General features: G+C 43.7%; 1 protein-coding gene across 4 annotated transcripts; it reads left to right on the forward strand.

Annotated features, from left to right (window-relative positions):
• Positions 1-3,608: 3,608 nt before the first annotated feature.
• gja9a (gap junction protein alpha 9a) lies at positions 3,609-20,807 on the forward strand. 4 transcript variants are annotated; one of them, XM_038800833.1, is made up of 4 exons: positions 3,609-3,817; positions 9,143-10,676; positions 13,598-13,712; positions 20,522-20,807. In XM_038800833.1, exons 2-3 carry the CDS (start codon positions 9,171-9,173, stop codon positions 13,676-13,678), a joined length of 1,587 nt encoding a protein of 528 aa, XP_038656761.1. In that variant the 5' UTR covers positions 3,609-3,817; positions 9,143-9,170; the 3' UTR covers positions 13,679-13,712; positions 20,522-20,807. The 4 variants fall into 4 exon arrangements, 3 of the variants coding, with proteins under 3 accessions (XP_038656761.1, XP_038656783.1, XP_038656775.1); XR_005461078.1 differs by having other exon boundaries at positions 3,611-3,817; positions 9,143-10,726; XM_038800855.1 differs by lacking the exon at positions 13,598-13,712.
• Positions 20,808-25,231: the final 4,424 nt, after the last annotated feature.

Here is a 25,231-nt window from a genome sequence, read left to right on the forward strand (position 1 = left end):
GCCCTTTGCCTGACCACTGTCTTGACATGGCATTTCCACCCCACCCCTTCCAGGTTAAGACATCCTGGGGGCCCAGTGATGGATGTTCCTCCCGTTCATGTCAGACATTGCTCTTTTCACCAGGGTGTTGCGAGCCATGGGCACTATTTGTGTCTCACTACCATCTAGACTCTATAGCAGGGTTTTTCAAAGTGTGGGTCGTGACCCGCGGGTGGGTCGTTGGCAGCTGTCAGAAGGATCGCAGAGCCATGTGTCATGTGATTGGATGGGGGTGGAGGATAGAATGAAATTGTCTTTGTGTATTTGGAGGTATTAACATGCGATCATTTGCATCCTCCCAACAGGGCTCACAGAAACATTGGTTTCTCATCTCCTCAAAGATATGTCACATTGAACAGCGCAGCACTCCCCCAGCACCAGCATGGTGACAATCAAACTATTTCTTGTTTTGATTTAACTAATGTCACTATCTCAGTGTTTGAATGTATCACTGTGAAGGAGCACAACTGATGTCTCACGGTCAAGACAATGGAAAACAAATCACTTCCCAGACATTGTTTTTTTTTTAAATTTAGTGTGCCCAATTCATTTTTTCCAATTAAGGGGCAATTTAGTGTGGCCAATTCACCTACCCTGCACATTTTTAGGTTGTGGGGGCGAAACCCACACAAACACGGGGAGAATGTGCAAACTCCACGCGGACAGTGACCCAGAGCTGGGATTGGACCTGGGACCTCGACACCGTGAGGCGGCAGTGCTAACCACTGCGCCACCATGCTGCCCACTTCCAGTCATAGTTGGCATTGAATGCAGAAACCAAGCTATCAGGAAATTATATCACCAGCAAAATAGCTTCACTGGAAGTCTCGCTTAAAAGTACCATTGTGTTATATTTTGTGGAAACACACTCACATCTGTAGCAGCCAGCCAGGTAACAATTATCAATGGCTGCACAAACTGTATGGTCTTCGATAAAACTTTCCTCAGTGATGGAGGATGTTAGCAATTAAAAGCTACAAGCTTGCACACAAAGGGAGTGTAATCGTTCTATAGTTTTAGTGATGTGTCTCAGTTTTGCAGAAACTGCACATGTAGAATGGGCTTCCAAGTAGCAGGAGGGAATTTTGAGGATTATATTGGCAGCAAAAGGAAAGAAATAAATAAAATGCCGTCAATTAACTGCAGAATTTTGCAGCTGGTGGAAATGACGGAATATGTGACCATCTTAAGTTTAAGTTGAGAATTTGATAGTGGCTCCCAAATGTCCGTTCATATCAAGCACTGCAAAAAAATGAGAGGCAAAAGGATTATTTTCCAAGTCTCACAACGGGTCGCTTTTTTGTGGAAGGAGAAAATCAATGATTACAATTGACATTGAATAGGCGTCTACTTACCCATTCAGCAGTTACAACAATTGGCAAAGAAAGTGTTCAAACTGAATTGTTGTGTTTACTTGGAAAAACTGAACAACCTTTTGTTTTGTTGCTTGGAGATTCGAGAGACTGGGCAGAACTCAAGTAAAATATTAAGGGTTAAATTGTAAATTTTATGCTCGGAAACGGCAAGGTTATGAGCGTGCAAAATCATTACTCAGGAAAATTGAATGAGAGTTCTGGCATCTACACATATGGCATCAAAGGTAGATTGGTCGTGTTAAACTTTTATCGTTTAACTGATAGCCTAAGCACAATATTAAATTTTGTACACAATTTTTCATTGTAGGAAGGACATTTAAGTGAAATCAATGTGCACCTTACACAAAATTGCAACATGAGGTTACTGAAATTTTGTTTTGACAAAGGTCACACAGAGCAGGGCTTGACCTCCTGCTGAGAGTTCTTCTCCGACTTCTTGACCTCCTCCCTCTTCTAACAGTTTGTCCTGCTCTGTGTGACCTCTGTTCATTCTCCCAATCATGCTGTGGTCAAAGGAGAATGGATACTGGTGCACCCATGTCTCGAAACTCCTGGGCTGGATTCTCTGATTCTGGGGCTATGTCCGGAGCATCCGTGACGTTTTATGTGAGAAAAATCAGCGAGGCCCCAGCACTGATCCTGTGACCACTGAGGGGCTAGCAGACGCACCAAGTAAAGCACATGGCCTTCCTTGTATAAACGCCTGGAGAATTGCTGGGTCCGTGGCCGCAAATGCGCACGGTGACGACCTGCAGCAGTTACGCCGTACAACATGGCGCCAGCCGTGTGTGGACCAGACCTGCCCCCCTGGAAGCTATCTCGCCATCCCCGGGCCACCCGCCACCTGTCCCCCCCTAGCCCTCGCTGAAGCCCCTCTGGCCAGCAGCATGGCTCCTGCCCACCTGTTGGTGGCACTGGACAGTGTCCATGCTGGGTTCCTGAGCACTGAGACCACACGTCAATCGCGCTGTCAGGAACTGGCCCATCGGGGGCGGAGCATTGGGGGAGGGCCTTCAGGTAATGCCCTGAGGCCGTCCCAACAGCGCGCGCTGTGCCCCTCAAGGATGCCATTTTGGAGGGCGTTGCATCTGAAAACGGGCGCCGTATATGATTCTATTGTAAAAAGCGATTCTCCACCCGATCCCGATTACAAAATCGATGCTGGGAAACAGAGAATCCCGCCCCTGGTCTGTGCAGAAGCCAGCAAAAATTCCTTCAATACTGAGTACACACATCCGGAAGACATTTGTAAATTGAAGAAACTGTAGAAAGCACTGAACACTTGTGGAATTGTAGAAACAGCAAAGAAGAAATCAACTAACAACTAAACTGTATGTTCCTGATGATCTCTTTAAATAGCACTCGTAACGGAGGGCTCCCCTGCTGCTGAATGTCTATTCAGCTGTGCTAGTTGAACAGAGGATGTTAGTTGGAGCACTGATGTCCAAAATGGCATCGTTGACATGAAATCAGCATTGAATGCTGGCCGACACTATGACCTGTATACCATAGGTCATTCACCACGTGCATATAAACACCGCCACCAGTATGGCACCAAACACAGTTAGCCCCTAAAAAGAGTGTGCAAGTGCTGCAGAAAACAGTTTGGAGCTCCAAGGGCACTTGTAGTGCACAATCAGCTTAATTTCTCACCCAGCTAATGTCGTCCCACTTAACACTACTGGATCTGATGGCAGCATTCATTCTTGCACAGGAGATAATCACTGGACCATCAAACAAACCTGCTGCCTGCACAGCCAATTTAAAAGTTGTCGTAAACATATTAAAGAAAGCCCACCCCTCCCCTCAACCTTCATAGCTGGGCAGAAGCAGTTTTTAAAAAGTGGAACAAGAGATGATTCAGTTAACTGTGAAATGGGACATGACCGATTGATTGGTTCCTGTCTGTAAAACAAAATTATTGATCAGCTGTTTGCACCCTCTGGAACCACATAACATGGTCCTCACAAAACAGGCTTAATCCTCCACACGATTCAGTTACAAATGCCTAATTTAACCTTGAAGTCTGCACGTTATATTGGTTTTATAGAAATACAAGTTCTTTCTGCTTATTCTATTTGTTAAAATGTTTAAATTAATTTAATTTTGTATCCGGCAAGACTGTATATCCTCCGGGTATCTCTGCTGCTCAGTACAAGGATGTTGATTGAGGTTATTCTCCTTGCAGCCACAATGCAATCCGCTGCAAATTGATTTCGCTCTTGCTATAAAACGTTACACTGGCAGCAGCCAGAGATCAGTGGCAAGACAAGCACTATTTGGAATTTGGTTCAACATGACCATCCCAGCTTGACAATGGACGATTGAAGTGAAAGGCACAAATTCAAAACCTGCATGTGGTAAGATTCTACAGCTCGGGTGCTGCAATGGATTTAACACAGGTCAGTTCTTCCCTGTCTCGTGCGCTCTTAAACTGTACGCCTGTCACACACTGAAAATTGCAATCAGCGTAAATTTCAAGAGTGTTCGCAATAATGTGGCAGCCATACAGAAATGTTTCAAATTTCTGTTTTTGGTACCGATTCATTTAAATTGGCTAAAATGGCAATTTAGAAAAAAAGCAAATAAAACAAGGGATAGCTGATTATAATGTTTAGAAATTTGAACAATGCAAATTTAATTGTGTTTAGATTGGAGAATGCAATTTTTAGACATAATAGAAGGTTCTCAAACTTTAACAATGTTGGTCATCTGATTACCGAGAAGAAAAGGTGCCAAAGGTCATCAGTGGGATTCTCCGTCGGCCGAATCCTCAGGTTCGCCAGCAGCGCACCCATGCCCGCGGGTTTCCCGACGGCGTGGGGGGGGGGTCTACAATGGGAAACCCTATTGGCAGGCTGCGGGAAAGGAGAATCCCGCTGCCGGCTGGGGCACACCGTGTCAAAAACGGGGCTGGCAGGGTGGAGAATCCCGCCCCATACTTTTGAGCGTGCAATATAAAGCATAGAATTACCATAGAGCTCATAATATATTTTCAATTGCTTTTGTTGCTTTTGAAATTAATCTTCCTGGGCCACATAGTAACTGTCGACAAAAGAGCCACTTCAAAGTCCAGGTCGGCACTTGATGCTCTGAAACAGCAAATTGGGTTGAACAATGGCCAGCTGTGATACTACCCCTGACCATTCTCAATATAGCCACGGCTGATTCCCTTCCCAAACACTGTGCCCAATCTTGCTTCTCTCCCCATTAATGTGCCTGTGCCCATTAAAGATATTCCCGTCGATCCTTCCGGTGCCCATTACAGATTTATTTCCCAACCCTCCCTGTGCCCATGGCTGATTCTCCCATCTATTCGCCCTATGCCTAATCTTTACTTAGTTTCCTGGTGATTCTCTCCCCATCACTCCTGAGGAAAAGCTTCAGGGGCAGCACAGTGGAACAGTGGTTAGCACTGCTGCCTCATTGCACCAGGGCTCCGGGTTCGAGTCCAACCTTGGCTGACCGTCTGTGAGTTACTGTGAAAAGCTCAAATGAGGTTACTGTGAAAAGCCCCTAGTCACCACATTCCAGCGCCTGTTTGGGGAGGCTGCTACGGGAATTGAACCATGCCACTGACCTGCCTTGGTCTGCTTTCAAAGTTCTCCCAGTGTCTGCGTGGGCTCCGGTTTCCTATCACAGTCCAAAGATGTGCAGGTTCGGAGAATTTGCCATGCTAAATTGTCTTAGTGTCCAAAGATGTGCAGGTGGAGTTATGGGGATAGGGCAGGGGAGTGGGCCTAGGCAAGGTGCTCTTTCCGAAGGTCGATGCAGACTCGATGGGCCAAATGGCCTCCTTCAACACTGTAGGAATTCTATGGAATTAAATGGCTGAACACAGGAAATCCTGACTCAGTAACGATAATGTTCACAGTGTGTGTCAAAGCACTGCCATTTCACATCCTCTTTTAAAATGTTTTCCTTTAACAAGGCCACATCTTTCAAATCTGGTTGACACCATTATGGCAACAATGCTCCATCTGGCAGAGCTGTAACTAGTTGTTGAGTCTGTTCCTAGCAGGTGCTGCAGAATGTGTCTGGAAGCTCTGGGATTCCAAACAGACACAAGTAACTATAGATCTACATAAACCTACATTGCAAAATTCTAAAAGCAAAATACTGTGGATGCCGGAAATCTGAAATAAAAACAGAAAATGCTGGAAGTACTCAGCAGGTCTGGCAGCACCTGTGAAGGGAGAAACAGAGGGTACACTTTACTGGCCTTGTCGCATTTGATTTGGCGATGCGATGAGGCAAGTGAATCTCGCGAGATTCGCAACACTTGAGACGTCTCGCAAGATTCATCTGAACCTCGTGGGATGTCGCGATCTGGATCTCTCCCTCGCTAGGCCAGATCCAATTATATACATTTAAATGAGCCACACGGGACCAGGAATCACAGCACCTGGGGTTCTCCCAAGCCATTGGAGACCCCTGAATGGTAAGGGGCAGGACAGGGTAGCACTCTGGCACCCAAGCACCTTGGCACTGCCAGACTGGCATCTTGGCACAGCCACCTTGGCACTGACAAGGTGCCCAGGTGGCACTGCCAGGCTGGCAGGGGGATTACCAGGGTGGCAATGCAAGGGTACCAGAGTGGCACTGTCAAGGGTCAGGCCTGAGGTGGCCATGCTCATGAAAAGAGGGTTTGAGGAGTGGGGGGGGGATGGATTGATATGAATGGGTGCCTGAAAGTTTGGGGGGTGAAGATAGTGAAGATAGTGGGGGAGTGGAAAGGCATGAAAAGGAGGGCCCTCAATGACCACATCGCTTCCTCAATGTCCTCACTTGGGGATATGGGGTAATGCCATGTGTGAATGACATTACAGTGGGGAGAGTATGGGATCCCTGAAGCTCACTTACAGATCGGGCACCCTTTCAAAATGGTGGCCCAATCTTTGAAGAGCCAGACTGGCCAGAAAGCTCAGCTCCCCAGTGATGAAAACAATTAGAAGTGTGGGCTAGCCCAGAGAGAAACACTCCAGGGCCCAAAATAGTAACTAAGTGTGGATAGATAGTGGTGGGAAACTCGCTGTCAGAGCCCGGGAGTAATTCACACCCTAACCCATCTGAAATTACACTGAGAAACTTTTCTGTTAGATTGCGCCCAATATTTCAGGTTTTCTGAACTTTCATCAGATCTGAGAAAAGTTAGAAATATAAGATTTTGAACTGTGCATAGGAGAGAGGGTGTGAAGAAGAAAGTGCAAGAACAAAGGAAATGGTAATGGTACAAGTGAAGGATCAAAAGATGTACCGACAGGCGGTGTGAATGGCAGGATTCTGAATAGCTGCCACCCGAAAGCAAAGTAAATTCTATAAATGAGACAAAAGAAAACATACCAGGAAAGAAACACAAAATTAAAGGGGCAGAGATTATGACTGAAAACTGTTGAGCTCAATGTTGAGTGCTCAGTCGAAAGATGAGGTCCTGTTCCTCAGTTGGCACTGAGCTTCATTGAAATACTGCCTGAGGCCATGGGCAGAAAGGTCAGTGTGGGATTGAGGTGGGGAATTAAAATGGCAGGCAGGCTCTGGGTCATGCTTACAGCCTGAATGGAGGTGTTCCGCAATGCAATCACCCAGTCTGTGTTTTGTTTCCCCAATGTAGAGGAGGGCCACTTGGGGAATATCATACGTATCTATAAACCCAGCTATAAACCCAGCTACATATCTATAAACCCAGCCGTTACTTGTGAAGTTACAGTGAACCTGACTTGTGTGTAAACATTTGCATGCAAGTCCCCCCCCCCCCCCCTCCCCAGCAAATCTCATACATCTTTATGTTGCTTTCATACAGAAACCTGCCCAAAACTGCTCTTTTTTGGATTCATCTAACCTGTGGATTTTCCATCCCTTGATGAAATGCCAGATTAAAAATTGGCCTTTGGGGCTGGTTTAGCTCAGTTGGCTCGACAGTTGGTGTGTGATGCAGAGCGAGGCCAACAGTGCCGTCCCAGGTGAGGTTATTCCTGAAGGGCCCGCCTTCTCAACCTTCCCTCCCACCTGGGGTGTGGTGATCCTCAGGTTAAATCACCACCAGTTAGCTCTCCCCCTCAAAGGGGAAAGCAGCCTACGGTCATCTGGGACTGTGATAACTTTACTTTATTTACTTATTATTCAGTGTACATTCTGAGGGATTTGTGAAGACAGGTTGGGTGTTAGTATTAGATTTCAGATGGACCACTTCAATATTAATCAAAGGTCACCATTAGAAGAAGAAATACACCAAACAGTGAAAATATTTACTCAGTCCTCCCAGAGTCTGTTCAAAATTTGTTTCATTAAAATAAGTGCGATTAGCAATTTGTGATGTGATGATTCAGCAGAGTGTAGACTACAGGGGCGGAATTCTCCGACCCCCCGCAGGGTCGGGGAATCACCCTGGGCCGGCATAAATCCCGCTCCCGCCGTGGCCGGAATTCTCCGCCACCCGTGAATCGGCGGGAGCGGGAATCACGCCATGCCGATCGGCGTGCCCCCCGCGGCGATTCTCCGGCCCACGATGGCCCGAAGTCCCGCTGCTGACAGGCCTCTCCCGCCGGCGGGAATTGGAGCACCTCTTGTGCCGGCGGGAGTGGTAGCGCAAGCGGGCCCCCGGGGTCCTGGGGGGGGCGCGGGGCAATCGGACCCCTGGGGGTGCCCCCACGGTGGTCTGGCCCGCGATCAGGGCTCACCGATTGGCAGGCGGGCAAGTGCCGTGGGGGCACTCTCTTTCTTCCGCCGCCGCCATGGCCTCCACCATGGCGGAGGCGGAAGAGACCCCCCTACCGCGCATGCGCCGCTGGTGACATCAGCGGCTGCTGACGCACCGGCGCATGCGTGAACCGGCGACGGCCTTTCGGCCAGCCCCGATGCTGGGCGGCGGGCGTCAAAGGCTGTTGGCGCCGGTTTGGGCACCAGTCGGCGTGGCGCCAACCACTCCGGCGCGGGCCTAGCCCCTAAAGGTGCGGAGAATTCCGCACCTTTGGGGAGGCCTGACGCCGGAGTGGTTGGCTCCACTCCACTATGCCGGGACCCCCAGCCCCACCGGGTAGGGGAGAATCCCGGCCCAGATTTCCAATGTCTTGAATATATGCTTCACTTGCGAAATTCAGCCAAATGGTTTATTTTGGTGCTCACTCATTCACCTCAAGAGTATTTATTGGTGGCAGGTAAATGAATGGAGATTCGATAATATAATCCTGTCAATTTCATTATATAATCTCAAAGAAAATGAATCTGTTAATCCCCTTTGGGACTATCAAGTTATCTTTATGAAATTAGATACAGGAACATGGCAACAGGAGGAGGCCACTTAACCTCTCAGGAGTGTTTCTGTCATTCAATTAAATCATGGGTGGCAGCACGGTGGCGCAGTGGGTAGCACTGCTACCTCACGGCACCGAGGTCCCAGGTTCAATCCTGGCTCTGGGTCACTGTCTCCCCGTGAGGAGTTTGCACATTCTCCCCGTTTTTCCGTGGGCTTCGTCCCCACAATCCAAAGATGTGCAGGGTAGGTGGATTGGCCGTGCTAAATTGCCCCTTAATTGGAAAAATGTATTGGACACTCTAACTTTATTTTTAAAAATTAAATCATGGGTCATCTGTATCGTACTTCCATCCATTTTCCTTGGACGTGCAATCCTTAATACCCTTTCCTAGCAAATTTTTCAATTTCTAAACTGTGGAGGAATTGTTAGTTGAACAAATTGCCCATCTAAAATGACAATACTTTCTGTTGTTAGGATTCTATACTGAAATAAATCAGTGAGGATGGGCGACTGGAATTTCCTCGGAGGGATTTTGGAAGAAGTTCATGTCCACTCCACCATAGTTGGGAAAATATGGCTGACAATCCTCTTCATATTCCGCATGCTCGTCCTCGGAGTGGCTGCTGAAGATGTGTGGAATGACGAGCAGTCGGAGTTCATCTGCAACACAGAGCAGCCGGGCTGCAGAAACGTGTGCTACGACAAAGCTTTCCCCATCTCACTCATACGATACTGGGTCCTGCAGGTCATCTTTGTGTCTTCGCCATCCCTGGTCTATATGGGCCATGCCCTGTACAGGCTCAGGGCACTGGAGAAAGAAAGACAGAAGAAGAAAGTAGAGCTGAAGGGTGAACTGGAGGAGGCGGAGACAATGGCGGAAGACAGGCGTAGATTAGAGCGGGAGTTAAGGCAGCTGGAGCGCAGAAAATTAAACAAAGCGCCTCTGAGAGGGTCACTGCTACGCACTTACGTCCTGCACATACTCACCAGGTCTGTGGTTGAAGTAGGATTTATGATGGGTCAGTTTTTGCTCTATGGACTTGAATTGGATCCTTTGTACAAATGTAAACGATCTCCTTGCCCGAATATCGTTGATTGCTTTGTATCCAGGCCCACTGAGAAAACGGTTTTCATGTTATTCATGCTGTGCATTGCGGCAGTGTCCTTGTTTTTAAACATTCTCGAAATCATTCATTTGGGCTGCAAGAAAATTGAACTGGGGCTTCTTGGATATTATCCCAAACTGAAAGAGGACGTGGGGGACATCTGTGCCAACAAATCACAGAAGACCTTGGGTGCTCAGCAGTTTTCTCTCTCTGCAACTGGGCTCCCACAAACCATGATGCCCAGTGCCCCCTGTGGTTACAGTTTACTGCTGGAGAAGCCAGCAGAGGCCACACTGTATCCAATATTTACACCAACGTCTGAGTTCAAACTCATCCACGATGACCTGGCACAAAGTCATAAAGAGCAACAGGAGCATCCAATGGTCAATCATTTCCAAGCACATTCCAACATTGCACTGAGTTGCAATGAAGGGCCGAAGAAGTCAAACGAATCTGAGGTTCCCAGCCAAAGGAGTGAAGAATTGACAGAGCACTCCAACACTGCCTCCCTCCCTGTCAGTGGCCTCCCCCCTACAAACTCATATTCCTCCAGTCAGATGGAGCTGTCCACAGCCGGTGTGTTATACCCGACCCTTCACATGGGCATGGCATCTTTCCCTGCGATTCCAGCCAGCACCAGTCGCAAACTCCGCCGAGTCGGCACCTCCTATAACTGCGCCACGGTGGTGGAGCGAACCGGTTCTGCCACGGAATCTGAACCAGGTAACAAGGGAAGAAATAGCTTTGGGGCCACCAGAGCCCGGGCAGCTTCGAAAACGGACGTGAAACGGCCCAGCCGACCCGACACGCCCGAATCAACCTGTGAATCCAGCTCAGAATCGAAGAAGAGTGGGAATGGCTGTAGCCCCCAGGCTCTCCCTCCCTCCCGGAGAATGTCATTGGCAAGTAACGGCAGCGGCAGGCGTGCACCCACCGATCTCCAGATATGAGCGTTAGTTTAATTAATACCTTATCTCTGTTAAATACAAGAGCATGTACTTGAATCTTAGCATAGTGGGGTTGTTTTGTCTCAAATACTTGGGTTCACCTTTAGATCAGCAGTTATGTGAGTACCAATGTTGTCCTATTGAAATCATGACTATGGATCAGATACCATGAATTAAGGCTTGAATATCCCAAACACATCTCTCTTTATTCCATACAATGAAAACCAGGACTATTTAATGTACATGGATCTTCAAACATTTTTTTATTGAGGAACTAGACTGGAGGGGCCGAAATCAATAGTATTGGGCACCAACAATATTTAAACAAATAAGTAATTCAGGAAAAAGTAGGTAGGTAATCCTGAGCTAGATTTAAAAGTCTGTTGATTGTAGCCAAGCAGAAAGTTCCCGGGTTTTGTGGCCCTGTAAAAGTGCATGAAAGTAGGAAAGTGCAGCCTGCCACATCTTGATTGTTGCAGGTTGATCCACCCTCTATGCTGTCAATATAGATTTTTATAGATAAATTAATAAAGCATGGAACTGCTATTGGCAACAATGAGAAAGTAGATCATGTAGTTCAGTTATATGATTCTTGACTTCGGCAGGACATACATTTTGCTATGATCATTCCAGTTGTATACATCCAAAGATATAAGCTGCAGAGTAGTATTAGTACCAAAACACAAGTTAGATAGATTTTCAATTTAAAAAAATTCATTCATGGGATGTGGGAATTGCTGACTGGGCCAGCATTTATTTTCCATCCCCAATTGTCCACTTCAGAGGGCATTTAAGAGTCAACCATATTGCTGTGGATGTGGAGTTACGTGTAGGCCAGACCAGGTAAGGCTGGTGTGAGGGCTACAAAGAATCCAGCCAGTGTTTCCAGAGTCAAATAGAAAGTAACTTTATTTACAACAATATATACATAGCAGCCATAGTTCACCACTGCTTCCTTCTCTAGCTGGCCAGCTCTATTTATACTAATGATTGCCCCGCACCCAGTCCCCAGCCAATAGGATTCAGACAGATTATAATAGCCAGCAGATTTCCTTCCTTCCCTAAAGGGCATTGCGAACCAGATAGGTTTTTATGACAATGGTCATTCAGCAGACTTTTAAATACAGATTTTTATTGAATTCAAATTCAATCATCTGCTGTGGTGGGATTCGAACCTGGGTCCCAGGGTCTCTGGATTACTGGTCCAATGACAATACCACTACACCTCTGTCTCCACTTCTGGTTTTTACTGCTTTTATAAAATTTAGAGTACCCAATTATTTTTTTCCAATTAAGGGGAAATTTAGCATGGCCAGTCCACCTACGCTGCACATCTTTGGGTTGTGGAGCTGAAACCCATGCATGCACAGGGAGAATGTGCAAACTCCACACGGACAGTGACCCAGGGCCGGGACCGAACCTGGGTCCTCAGTGCTGTAGGGAGTAGTGCTAACCACTGCGCCACCGTGCCACCCCAGCTTTTACTGCTAAGAAGCAATGAACAAAGCCATTTGGCCCATCCCATTTCATCCTTCCCAAGAGACTCTGACATTTTTACATCGTTTCTTAAATAATTCCAGAGTGTTTCCTTCCGAGACTCTATTATGATGTTTATAATATTCATTTAGTACCTTCCCTCTTCTCTTTGAATGGTATCTCGGGGCTATTTTCATTCTTAAGATCATTTCCCATTTATTGTTGATTAATTTAGAGCTCCAATTATTTTGTTAAAGCTAGTTGGTTTCGCAAAATATTTACCCTGTGTAGTCTGCGTTATATGTTCAATGGTGTCCCACAGGGCTTCGACAAAAGTATTGCTATACCTTTGCTTGTTTCAGTTCCCTAATTTCATCTGATTTAGACTTTAAAGTTGGGAGCAACTCGTATCAATTGTTAATAACACAAAATCCCCCAACATGCTCATAGGTGTATTTTATATTACTTTACAACACATAAAGACATTTGTAGTTGAAAATTTGTAATACAAGAGGTCAATACACTTGCATCGGTAATAATCATAAAGAATGTTGGCACTGGGGCATGGGTCAGGTTCACTTTTATTCTCTTGGCTGTAATCATATGCAGATAGCCAATAATGCAGGTGATAAATCTGAGTTCACCTCACTTGAACTCTATCGTCATCACTCAAGGGTTCAGAGGAATTAACAAAAGTAGGTACATTAACTCGCGGCACAGAAGTTCCTGAATTTTATCATTTCAATTCTGAGGATTCTGCTGAATGGCATAAGTAATACGACAAGGGTGAAGTAGAAATAATAGAAAATTCAATGTTGGGTGAATGTTTTAGCTGCTGCAGCGGACCATTGTCATTCCAAACTGTGATCTGACAGTGAGACACTTATTGTTTGATTTAGTTAATTGGCCCTAGCTAAAAGTTGATAACACATAATTTCACTGCATAATAGGTTCAGATGCTACAAGATATAAGATTGTGCAGCATCAGTTTTTCCTACTTGAACAAAACAATTTACTTCAAAGGACCAACCTATAGTTTCAATATATTATGTTGCACAACAAGTCATTGCTGATATTATACAGCAGCTTTAATATATTCCATGCTTCACAACAGCATTAGCAAACCAAATTTAACTCCAAGCCACAGAGGACCAAAAGCTTAGTTAAAAAGGTGGGTTTTAAAGAGCGTCTCAAAGGAATGGTGGGGCAGAGAAGCTTCGAGAGGGAACACCAGACACAACTCCAAACTCTTCGTCAGTTTTGCCATTTTTTACCTGGTCGAACTTTCTGCTGATGTCCCTAGCTCTTTCCAAGGGCACTCAACAGGATGAATAAAATATATTTAGATTTGACAAAGTGTCATCTGGACTCGAAACGTGAGCTCTTTTTTCTCCCCACAGATGCTGCCAGACCTGCTGAGATTTTCCAGCATTTTCTCTTTGGTTTCAGATTCCAGCATCCGCAGTAATTTGCTTTTATAAAATATATTTAATGTGGATTTTCTTTCCCAAAAAGGTAAGTGTGGAAATAAAACCCAGTTTCCTTTCAGTAAATGTTCTCGGCTGAGAAGACCCAGGCTAATTGTTTCCAAATTTATTCATCTTCGTCACTGAAGCTACAAATTCATGAATGCAATTTTAACATTTGAATTAAAATAATTCACAGTGCTGAGAACAAGTATGTGGTGTAAAAGGTTCTGAAGCATTTGTCCCCAGTACTGGACAAGCAAGTACTATAAAGAGCAAATACATTTATAAAACATAACTGAAGTCTTCTTGTGAAAGAACGTCCTGATTTTATTCTTTTTCTAAAGATTTGAAAATTGGGTTTCATCCTAAGCTACTTATCAAATGGAATTCACTGAATATTACACATTTATCCCATTTAAAATGATGGAATATTTGGCATATTGCACTTCTTGTGTGAATAGTGGACTCCATTGGTTCCTTTTCCCAAAGTGTATTTAAGTTGAAAAATATCACTGTGCATATCATCTGCACATCACATCTTAACTCAGAGTTGTGGGTCAACAGCAGCATGAAGATGCTCATGGGCTTCCCCACCCTTCCTTCCTTAACAGCTACAAAACTTGCAATTAGAGAGAGCCCTTAATCGACCAAACACTGCACAGTATACCATGGATGGATGGGTTGCAAGGGCAATTTGGCAGGCAGACAGAATGGAAGAAGAAAGAACAAAGCCAATAGGAGGAACGTTGTGACAGCAAGCTTTTAGTTAATGGAGTGGCTGCCAAACTTTAACTAATTTGCTCATTAGTTCTAATCTTGAGATTCCTGTTTATAATAGCTATAAAGAGGGCACACAATGTACAGCCAAGTGACTTATGTTCTATTTTCCAATTGCAGAAAACCTTTTACCCACTTGTGAGTTTATAATGGTCTTTCCCTTAAATGGAATAAATTGCATATGCTGTTTTTTACTACATTAATCACAACTAACACTAAAACAGAAATGTAATTTTGTAAGGGATTATGTCACGATTCAATGTTTTTGTCTCATGCATGTAACATTTTTGTAAGCGGTGTGCAATTGGGTTATTAATCATACACTTCAGTGCCACCTAAAATGCTACTTACACATTTTTGGAAAAAGGACTAAGCTCAGGATGTTGCTGCAGCAGCAGATAAAATCTGCTATAATCTGTTTCCCAGAATGGTCAAAGGGACTTTTATTAAACAGGTCAGGCATTAAAATGACTCCACTTGTTACCTCTCCATGGTGACAAAATAGATACTCAAAAGCAAATTTTACATACAAGTATAATTCAACACTGTGTTTTAATATTTTAGTCGCATAATACAAATATTCCTCCCTCTCACACCTACGCTCATCAGTTTTCACTCTATTTTTGGGAGCAATAAGGCACATTGATTGTATACAGTAGTGATGATTGTTAAAAATGTATTTTTAATATATATATATATGGAAACAGCAATGGTGCATGCTGCAGGTGCGGAGAAGGACTAATAAGATACACTGTGGAAATGAGCTTGTATTCTACAGTGATGACAAATTAAAACTTTGTTAAAAAAAGGTATGTTGCACATTTCTAAATAATATGTAGTGTGTCGAGGTATGTATTAAGTACGTGCACAAAGAAATCACAATCGCCCTGACCTGCGGATTGCCAGTTACATACTAATCGAAACTCCTCGCAAGGCATATATGATTTTGGCCTTTCCTCTCCAAATAATTAAAGTATTTCTCAATAACAAGTTATTGTATTTAATTTCATGTAAAATCTTATGAACAGATGAATTAAATAGAGGTTGGAGAATTTAAGCAAATATCAAGTCATGTACTTTACTGGGCTCATTAACAACAACAAATGATCTCAATAATGACTGTGTTGTTCATAGAACCATAGAAGAATCCCGACAGTGCAGAAGGAGGTCATTTGGCCCATAGGGTCTCCACCTGGAAAGAGTGCCCTGCCCAGGCCAACGCTCCCCCCACCCATCCTCATAACCTCACCTATCCTTTTGTTTGCCAAGGAGCAGTTTAGCATGGCCAATCCACCTAACCTGCACATCTTTGGACTGTGGGAGGAAACCGGTGCACCCGGAGCAAAACACGCAGACACAGGGAGAAAGTGCAAACTCCACACAGACAATCAACCAAGGCTGGAATTGAACCCGGTTCCCTGGCGTGTGAGGCAGCAGTCCTAACCACCTTGTTGCCCATACAGATAATCTGGAAATACTTGAGGCAAATATTATAGTATAGTATTAAAAAGAGTCTTCATTGCAGTAACTTATATCGCACTTTAAAATCTTCTTCAGAAGGTGATGGGTTTAGCCCCACGTTTGGCAGGGAGGGACGTGGAGGGGGTGGGTGACTGATTCAAGTAGCAGCCAGAGACATTGGGTGGGATTCTCCGATCCCCTGGCCACGTGTTTCTCGGCCACGTGCCATTTGCTGGCAGCGGGATTCTATCCTCTTGCCGCTTGTCAATGGGATCCCATTGTGACCACCCCATGCCGCGGCTGGTGTGTGCAGCCAGTAGGAAACTAGAATCCAAATGGTCAGAGAATTCCGACCTTTGTTTTCTTTGTGATCTTGTGGTTTGGCAACCAGGATCTGATGAATGGCGATTTACTTTGGTTCAGAACTTGCTGTGTTTTTCAGTCTAGGTGGACTGTACCACTGTCTCCTCGTTCTCCTTCACAACAATCTTAATTATTAATCCCTTCATTAATATGTAACTCTTTAAAGTTGGGATTCAAACAAAACTAAAGTGAATCAAGAGATCACTGAGCAACACTAGATTATTCAAAAACAAATCTTAAATGAGGGTCTTTATGCCCCAGGAAGATTGATGGTAATAAAAGGGAGCTGTATTTAAACTATTGATCAGATGCAAAATCTGAGTAATAGATGGGAATAAAGCAAGTTATGACCAGGAAGAATTCATAATTATCAATTAATAGAAGGGTGTTTTTTAATTACCTCTATTAGAAGTATTTAATTGAATGTTATTTTGTGAGAATATACATGACGGAAAGTTAATTGTAATATTTATTGCTAATAGAATTTGTAAACAATAAAGAATAATCCATCATATACATGATAATAGGATATGGTATTACTATTAATTACACCTTCAGGCTGAATTTTATACTTCAGCACTCCTGTGTGCTGAGGGCACATAGGGCAGAATTCTCCACCCCGCCACATTCCTGCCCCGACCCGCCAGCGGGATTCTCCGTTCTGCCGACCGGTCAATGGGGTTTCCCATTGGGGGACAGCCCCATGTTGTCGGTAAGCCCCCGAGTGCTGGCAAAACGGAGAATCACACCGGCGGAGAATCCGTGTCCAATTCTATAACCGAGCCCTTCAATCCACACCTGCAGCATTTTCTTTGCTGGTAAAATGTGGCAATTGATTTCCAGTTTTTCCTGTTTTCCTGTTTTTTCATTGGAACCGGTTCTGGGGGAGGTGGGACCAGTACAAACCGGACGGTCTGCACCTGGGCAGGACTGGAACCGATGTCCAAGGGGGGGGGGGGGGGGTGTTTGCTAGAGCTGTTAGAGAGGGTTTAAACTAATGTGGCAGGGGGATGGGAACCAATGCAGGAAATCGGAAGGTAGTAAAACAGGGACAGAAAGAAAAGGCAGTAAGGGGGAAAGTGTAAGGCAGAGAAGCCATCGTCAAAAATCAAAACGGGCTACAGTACAAGGTACAGCGACTGAGGGGAGCTCAGTGAATAGGCCCAGTAATACTAAAAGGAATAAAACGAGAAGTAAAAACGTAAATAGTAAGCAATGCGGCAGGTTGTTACATGAAGATATGGGTTCAACGACAAGGAAAATTAGGAGAAAAGTTAAGAGGAAATATAACTCAGTAGAGGTTACTGATCGAGGTGTTAAGATTCAAAACAGAGGTATAAAAGCCAACATAAGTGTACTTTACCTGAATGCTCGTAATATTCGGGATAAGGTAAATGAGTTGATGGTGCAAATCATCGTGAATGACTGTGATTTAGTGGCCTTTACTGAAACATAGTTAAAGGATGGTCAAGACTGGGAGTTAAATATCCGAGAGTATCAAACTATTCGGAAGGACAGAGTGGATGGTAAGGGAGGTGGTGTAGCTCTGTTAATCAAGGATGGCATCCGGGCAATAGTAAGGGATGACATTGGTGCTTTGGAGGATAAGGTTGAATCCATTTGGGTGGAAATCAGGAATAGTAAGGCGAAAAAGCCATTGATAGGAGTAGTCTATAGGCCACCAAATAGTAACATTATGGTGGGGCAGGCAATAAACAAAGAAATAACTGATGCATGTAGAAATGGTACAGCAGTTATCATGGGGGATTTCAATCTACATGTCGATTGGTTTAACCAGGTCGGTCAAGGCAGCCTTGAGGAGGAGTTTATAGAATGTACCCGCGATAGTTCCTAGAACAGTGTGTAATGGAACCTACGAGGGAACAAACGATCAATGATCTGGTCATGTGTAATGAGACAAGATTGATTAATGATCTCATAGTTAGGGATCCTCTCGGAAGGAGCGATCACAATATGGTGGAATTTAAAATACAGATGGAGGATGAGAAGGTAAAATCAAACACTAGCGCTTTGTGCTTAAACAAAGGAGATTACAATGGGATGAGAGAAGAGCTAGCTAAGGTAGACTGGGAGCAAAGACTTTATGGTGAAACAGTTGGGGAACAGTGGAGAACCTTCCAAGCGATTTTTCACAGTGCTCAAAAAGGAAGGACGGTAGAAAGAGGGAAAATCGACCATGGATATCTAAGGAAATAAGGGAGAGTATCAAATTGAGGGCAAAAGCATACAAAGTGGCAAAGATTAGTGGGAGACTAGAGGACTGGGAAATCTTTAGGGGGCAACAGAACGCTACTAAAAAAAGCTATAAAGAAGAGTAAGATAGATTATGAGACTAAACTTACTCAGAATATAAAAACAGATAGTAAAAGTTTCCACAAATATATAAAACAAAAAAGAGTGGCTTCGGTAAATATTGGTCCTTTAGAGGGTGAGAAGGGAGATTTAATAATGGGAGATGAGGAAATGGCTGAGGAACTGAACAGGTTTTTTGGGTCGGTCTTCACAGTGGAAGACACAAAGAACATGCCAGTGACTGATAGAAATGAGGCTATGACAGGTGAGGACCTTGAGATGATTGTTATCACTAAGGAGGTAGTGATGGACAAGCTAATAGGGTCAAAGGTAGACAAGTCTCCTGGCCCTGATGGAATGCATCCCATGAGTGCTAAAAGAGATGGCTAGGGAAATTGCAAATGCACTAGTGATAATTTATCAAAATTCACTAGACTCTGTGGTGGTCCCGGCGGATTGCAAATTGGCAAATGTGACATCACTGTTTAAAAATGAATGTAGGCAGAAAGCGGGTAACTATAGGCCAGTGAGCTTAACTTCTGTAGTAGGGAAGATGCTGGAATCTGTCATCAAGGAAGAAATAGCGAGGCATCTGGATAGAAATTGTGCCATTGAGCAGATGCAGCATGGGTTCATAAAGGGCAGGTCGTGCCTAACTAATTTAGTGGAATTTTTTGAGGACATTCCCAGTGCGGTAGATAACCGGGAGCCAATGGATGTGGTATATCTGGATTTCCAGAAAGCTTTTGACAAGGTGCCACACAAAAGGTTGCTGCATAAGATAAAGATGCATGGCATTAAGGGTAAAGTAGTAGTATGGATAGAGGATTGGTTAATGGGTGTTTCTCTGGTTGGCAGTAGCTAGTGGTGTCCCTCAGGGATCAGTGTTGGGCCCACAATTGTTCACAATTTACATTGATGATTTGGAGTTGGGGACCAAGTGCAATGTGTCCAAGTTTGCAGATGACACAAAGATGAGTGGTAAAGCAAGAAGTGCAGATGATACCGGAAGTCTGCAGAGGGATTTGGATAGGTTAAGTGAATGGGCTAGGGTCTGGCAGATGGAATACAATGTTGACAAATGTGAAGTTATCCATTTTGGTAGGAATAACAGCAAAATAGATTATTATTTGAATGATAAAATATTAAAACATGCTGCTGTGCAGAGAGACCTGGGTGTACTCATGCATGAGTCGCAAAAAGTTGGTTTGCAGGTGCAACAGGTGATTAAGAAGGCAAATGGAATTTTGTCCTTCATTGCTAGAGGGATGGAGTTTAAGACTCGGGAGGTTATGCTGCAATTGTATACGGTATTAGTGAGACCACACCTGGAGCATTGTGTTCAGTTTTTGTCTCCTTACCTGAGAAAGGATGTACTGGAGCTGGAGGGTGTGCAGAGGAGATTCACTAGGTTAATCCCAGACCTGAAGGGGTTGGATTACGAGGAGAGGTTGAGTAGACTGGGACTGTACACGTTGGACTTTAGAAGGATGAGGGGGGATCTTATAGAAACATATAAAATTATGAAGGGAATAGATATGATAGATGCGGGCAGGTTGTTTCCACTGGTGGGTGAAAGCAGAACTAGGGGGCATAGCTTCAAAATAAGGGGAAGTAGATTTAGGACTGAGTTGAGGAGGAACTTCTTCACCCAAAGGGTTGTGAATCTATGGAATTCCTTGCCCAGTGAAGCAGTTGAGGCTCCTTCATTAAATGTTTTAAAGATAGAGAAAGATCGTTTTTTGAAGAATAAAGGGATTAAAGGTTATGGTGTTCGGGCCGGAAAGTAGAGCTGAGTCCACAAAAGATGAATGGCGAAGCAGGCCTGAGGGGCCAGATGGCCTACTCCTGCTCCTAGTTCTTATGTTCTTATTATTGTTCATGTTGCAAATTTCCTCTGGTATGATTGTTTTTTTTTCTCTCTCCCCTTTTCCTTTTCAGATCACTGTACTTCAACGTTTAGCCATTATGAAAAAACTAAGTCAGTAACCAATGGATTTAGGAGCTGCTGAAAATTTTGAATTTGAACTGGAAAAGATTATTACATGCTCTCCACTCACTGGGAATGTTGCAGGCCCTCTGTAATTAATAGGCTGAGAAAAGACAGAGCTTATTGTCCTGCAGTAAGAGTTAGAAGAGGTGTCCTTATCAAATTATGCACTCATATTATTAAGTAAGGAAAACACTGCTGTCAGCTCACTGAAATAAAATTAACATTCCAAATAAACAGCTAGTGTCAACTGTATTCCAAATATCCATTTAGATTTTGAGAAATTCCAATACTTATGCTGGCTCGTGGTTGTCGAGGGTTGGTATTGTTTTGTTATGCTCTTGACCTAGCATAAGATGTTTCCTTGATGTGCACTCTGACAAAGGAAGCTTCAGAATTAGAGATAGCTTTAACACATTTATTAAACTGTTAATGATTCTCCTACTTGGATTCAACTCTCCTGTTAATCCTGCTATAGCTACTCAGACTGACAAACCAGTCTGCTACAATCCACGTGGTGGGTGTGATGTGTTTCAAAACAACCCTTTGTACTCACTAAGAGTCTTCACTGGAAAGAGGAAGATCATGTGTGCTGTGTCCTTTTATATGGGTTGGTGTAATGCCCTCCTGTGGTAGTGTCACCTCTGTGTGTATCGTGAAGGGCCATTGGTTGTGTCCTATCTTACTGACTATTGGTTGAATGTCTGTGTGTCATGTCTCTGGTGCACCCTCTAGTGTCTAGCTAGTCTTCGTGTATTTACATTAACCCCTTGTGTACTTACAGTGATGCATATCACCACAGGTATCACATTGCGGATGCTGCAAAGATGGTCCAGTAGTACAGAGGTGGGTGCAATGATGTTGCTAAGAGCAGTAGAAAATAGCTTTTACCCCCGTATGTCATGTGGTGGATTTCAGTTCTTGGCTTACTTTCAGGAACGTGCTAATTATTTGAGAAGCAAAGTCAGAAAACACAACTATTTATGAGCCACAATAAGGCATGGTTTTACACACGACTGAAGTTATTTTTAGAGTGGTGCAAAGGTGTCACAGCAAACCAATTGATTGACACATGGCTTGGGAAAGTAAAATAACTGGGTTGAATAGCCAGGAAAAATTTGGTACCATCCCCCTCTTTTTCACATCTGCAATTATCGGCCTTCTCCTCAGAAAAGTAAAAATAACCCTCCACATTTCTGAACTTGTAAACTATGACCCATCTTCTTTTCTTTAAAATCTTTGAACATGTCATCTGTCAAATACGAGCCAATCTTTTTTTGAAATTCCATGTTTGAATCCCTTCAAACAGGTTACCCCTGTGTCCCTGCCAGGGTAGCAAAATGTACCTCAGCAAAGTCACAAATGACAGCCGATGTGGCTTGTGTGGCTATCCGTCCTCATCTTTCTTGACCTGTCTGCTGCCTTCGATGCAGTTGACCAGAACAACCTCCTCCCATGCCTCCTCAGTATTGTCCTGCCAAGTTCTCTCAACTTTATCGATTCTTACCTGTCCAGATGTAGCCAGAGAATAACCTGGTTCTTGTGCTGATACATTTGGAAACTCCCAAGGAGTTAGCTTTGGTCTCTCCTTTTCCCACCTACACGGCTGCACTTTGGCAACATCATACAAAACATAATTCCAGGTTCCACATGTTCGCTGAAGAAACCTAACACTGTGGTATCATCACCCCTCTCGGTCCCTCCACTCTCTCATTTGTCTAACATCCAATACCGTTATGTTCTCTGTATGAATATTGGAAAGGCCAAAGACTTTGGGTGTGATTTAATGGCCACGCTGCATCCAAAAGGCAGCTCGCCGTCTGCGTGGCAATAAAAGCTGGGACAGCCCGCTCCTGGGAGTTACCCGTCTCGAAACGCCTCGCAAGACCTAACGCCATCTCGCCAGACGTTGCAATGTGAATCCCACCCATTGTTGGCGGGATCACTTTTTAGCAAATCTGCATATTAAAGTGAGACAGCTAGTCACGTGGTTCTAAAATTCTCCTCTGCATCTTCAAATCCCTGCAGGCCTTGCCCTTCTCTATCCCTGTAACACTGCAGCTCTCAGAACTCTGAGCTTCATCAATTCTGGCCTTTGCACATCCCTAATTTTAATCTCTTCCCATTGGTGGCTGAAGCATCACATATCTTGACCCTAAACTCTGGAATTCCCTCCATAAAGTCCTCGGCCTTTCCACCCCTCTCTTCATCATTAGCAGACTCTTTAAAAACTACTCCATTCAACAAGTTTGGTCATCTGCCCTGCTCCTTATGCGATCCAGAGTCAGTTTTCCTGAACAGACCTGTGAAGTAGCTTGGTATTTTATCTTGGTAGCAATAGAAATGTTTATTTCAAGACAAACACACATCTGTTAGCAGTTTTCTTCTTCAAAGTGAAAGGCTCTTTCCACAGCATATTGAACTCACAGTAACCTAATAACGGTACTCAAAGTAACACAATAACTTAACTCACAGTAACCCAATAACTGAACTCACAGTAACCCAATAACTGAATTCACAGTAACCCAATAACTGAATTCACAGTAACCCAATAACTGAACTCACAGTAACCCAATAACTGAACTCACAGTAACCCAATAACTTAACTCACAGTAACCCAATAACTGAACTCACAGTAACCCAATAACTGAACTCACAGTAACCCAATAACTGAACTCACAGTAACCCAATAACTGAACTCACAGTAACCCACTAACTGAACTCACAGTACAACCAATAACTGAACTCACAGTAACCCAATAACTGAATTCACAGTAACCCAATAACTGAACTCACAGTAACCCAATAACTGAACTCACAGTAACCCACTAACTGAACTCACAGTAACCCAATAACTGAACTCACAGTAACCCAATAACTGAACTCACAGTAACCCAATAACTGAACTCACAGTAACCCACTAACTGAACTCACAGTACAACCAATAACTGAACTCACAGTAACCCAATAACTGAATTCACAGTAACCCAATAACTGAACTCACAGTAACCCAATAACTGAACTCACAGTAACCCACTAACTGAACTCACAGTACAACCAATAACTGAACTCACAGTAACCCAATAACTGAACTCACAGTAACCCAATAACTGAACTCACAGTAACCCAATAACTAAACTCACAATACACCCAATAACTGAACTCACAGTAACCCAATAACTGGACTCACAGTAACCCAATAACTGAACTCACAGTAACCCAATAACTGAACTCACAGTACACCCAATAACTGAACTCACAGTAACCCAATAACTTAACTCACAGTAACCCAATAACTGAACTCACAGTAACCCAATAACTGAACTCACAGTAACCCAATAACTGAACTCACAGTAACCCAGTAACTGAACTCACAGCACAACCAATAACTGAACTCACAGTAACCCAATAACTGAACTCACAATACACCCAATAACTGAACTCACAGTAACCCAATAACTGAATTCACAGTAACCCAATAACTGAACTCACAGTAACCCAATAACTGAATTCACAGTAACCCAATAACTGAACTCACAGTAACCCAATAACTGAATTCACAGTAACCCAATAACTGAACTCACAGTAACCCAATAACTGAACTCACAGTACAACCAATAACTGAACTCACAGTAACCCAATAACTGAACTCACAGTAACCCAATAACTGAACTCACAGTAACCCAATAACTGAACTCACAGTAACCCAATAACTGAACTCACAGTAACCCAATAACTGAATTCACAGTAACCCAATACCTGAACTCACAATACACCCAATAACTGAACTCACAGTAACCCAATAACTGAACTCACAGTAACCCAATAACTGAATTCACAGTAACACAATAACTGAACTCACAGTAACCCAATAACTGAATTCACAGTAACCCAATAACTGAACTCACAGTAACCCAATAACTCAACTCACAGTAACCCACTAACTGAACTCACAGGACAACCAATAACTGAACTCACAGTACACCCAATAACTGAATTCACAGTAACCAAATAACTGAACTCACAGTAACGCAATAACTGAACTCACAATACACCCAATAACTGAACTCACAGTACAACCAATAACTGAACTCACAGTAACCCAATAACTGGGCTCACAGTAACCCAATACCTGGACTCACAGGACACCCAATAACTGAATTCACAGTACAACCAATAACTGAACTCACAGTAACCCAATAACTGAACTCACAGTAACCCAATAACTCAACTCACAGTAACCCACTAACTGAACTCACAGGACAACCAATAGCTGAACTCACAGTACACCCAATAACTGAACTCACAGTAACCCAATAACTGATATTCACAGTAACCCAATAACTGAAATCACAGTAACCCAATAACTGAATTCACAGTACAACCAATAACTGAATTCACAGTACACCCAATAACTGAATTCACAGTACACCCAATAACTGAATTCACAGGACACCCAATTAATGAATTCACAGTAACCCAATAACTGGACTCACAGTAACCCAATAACTGAACTCACAGTACACCCAATGACTGAACTCACAGTAACCCAATAACTGAACTCACAGTACAACCAATAACTGAACTCACAGTAACCCAATAACTGAACTCACAGTACACCCAATGACTGAACTCACAGTAACCCAATAACTGAACTCACA

This window comes from Scyliorhinus canicula, chromosome 1 (assembly GCF_902713615.1).
Source record: "Scyliorhinus canicula chromosome 1, sScyCan1.1, whole genome shotgun sequence".
Taxonomy (NCBI): domain Eukaryota; kingdom Metazoa; phylum Chordata; class Chondrichthyes; order Carcharhiniformes; family Scyliorhinidae; genus Scyliorhinus; species Scyliorhinus canicula.

What these genes read in the sequence shown, in the direction of transcription:
- gja9a (XM_038800833.1), top strand. Translation starts at nt 9,171, where the DNA reads ATGGGCGACTGGAATTTCCTCGGAGGGATTTTGGAAGAAGTTCATGTC. An exon ending in CCTCCCGGAGAATGTCATTG is followed by an intron (nt 10,677 to 13,597) that starts GCAAGTAACGGC and finishes TTCTCCCCACAG; the next exon opens with ATGCTGCCAGACCTGCTGAG.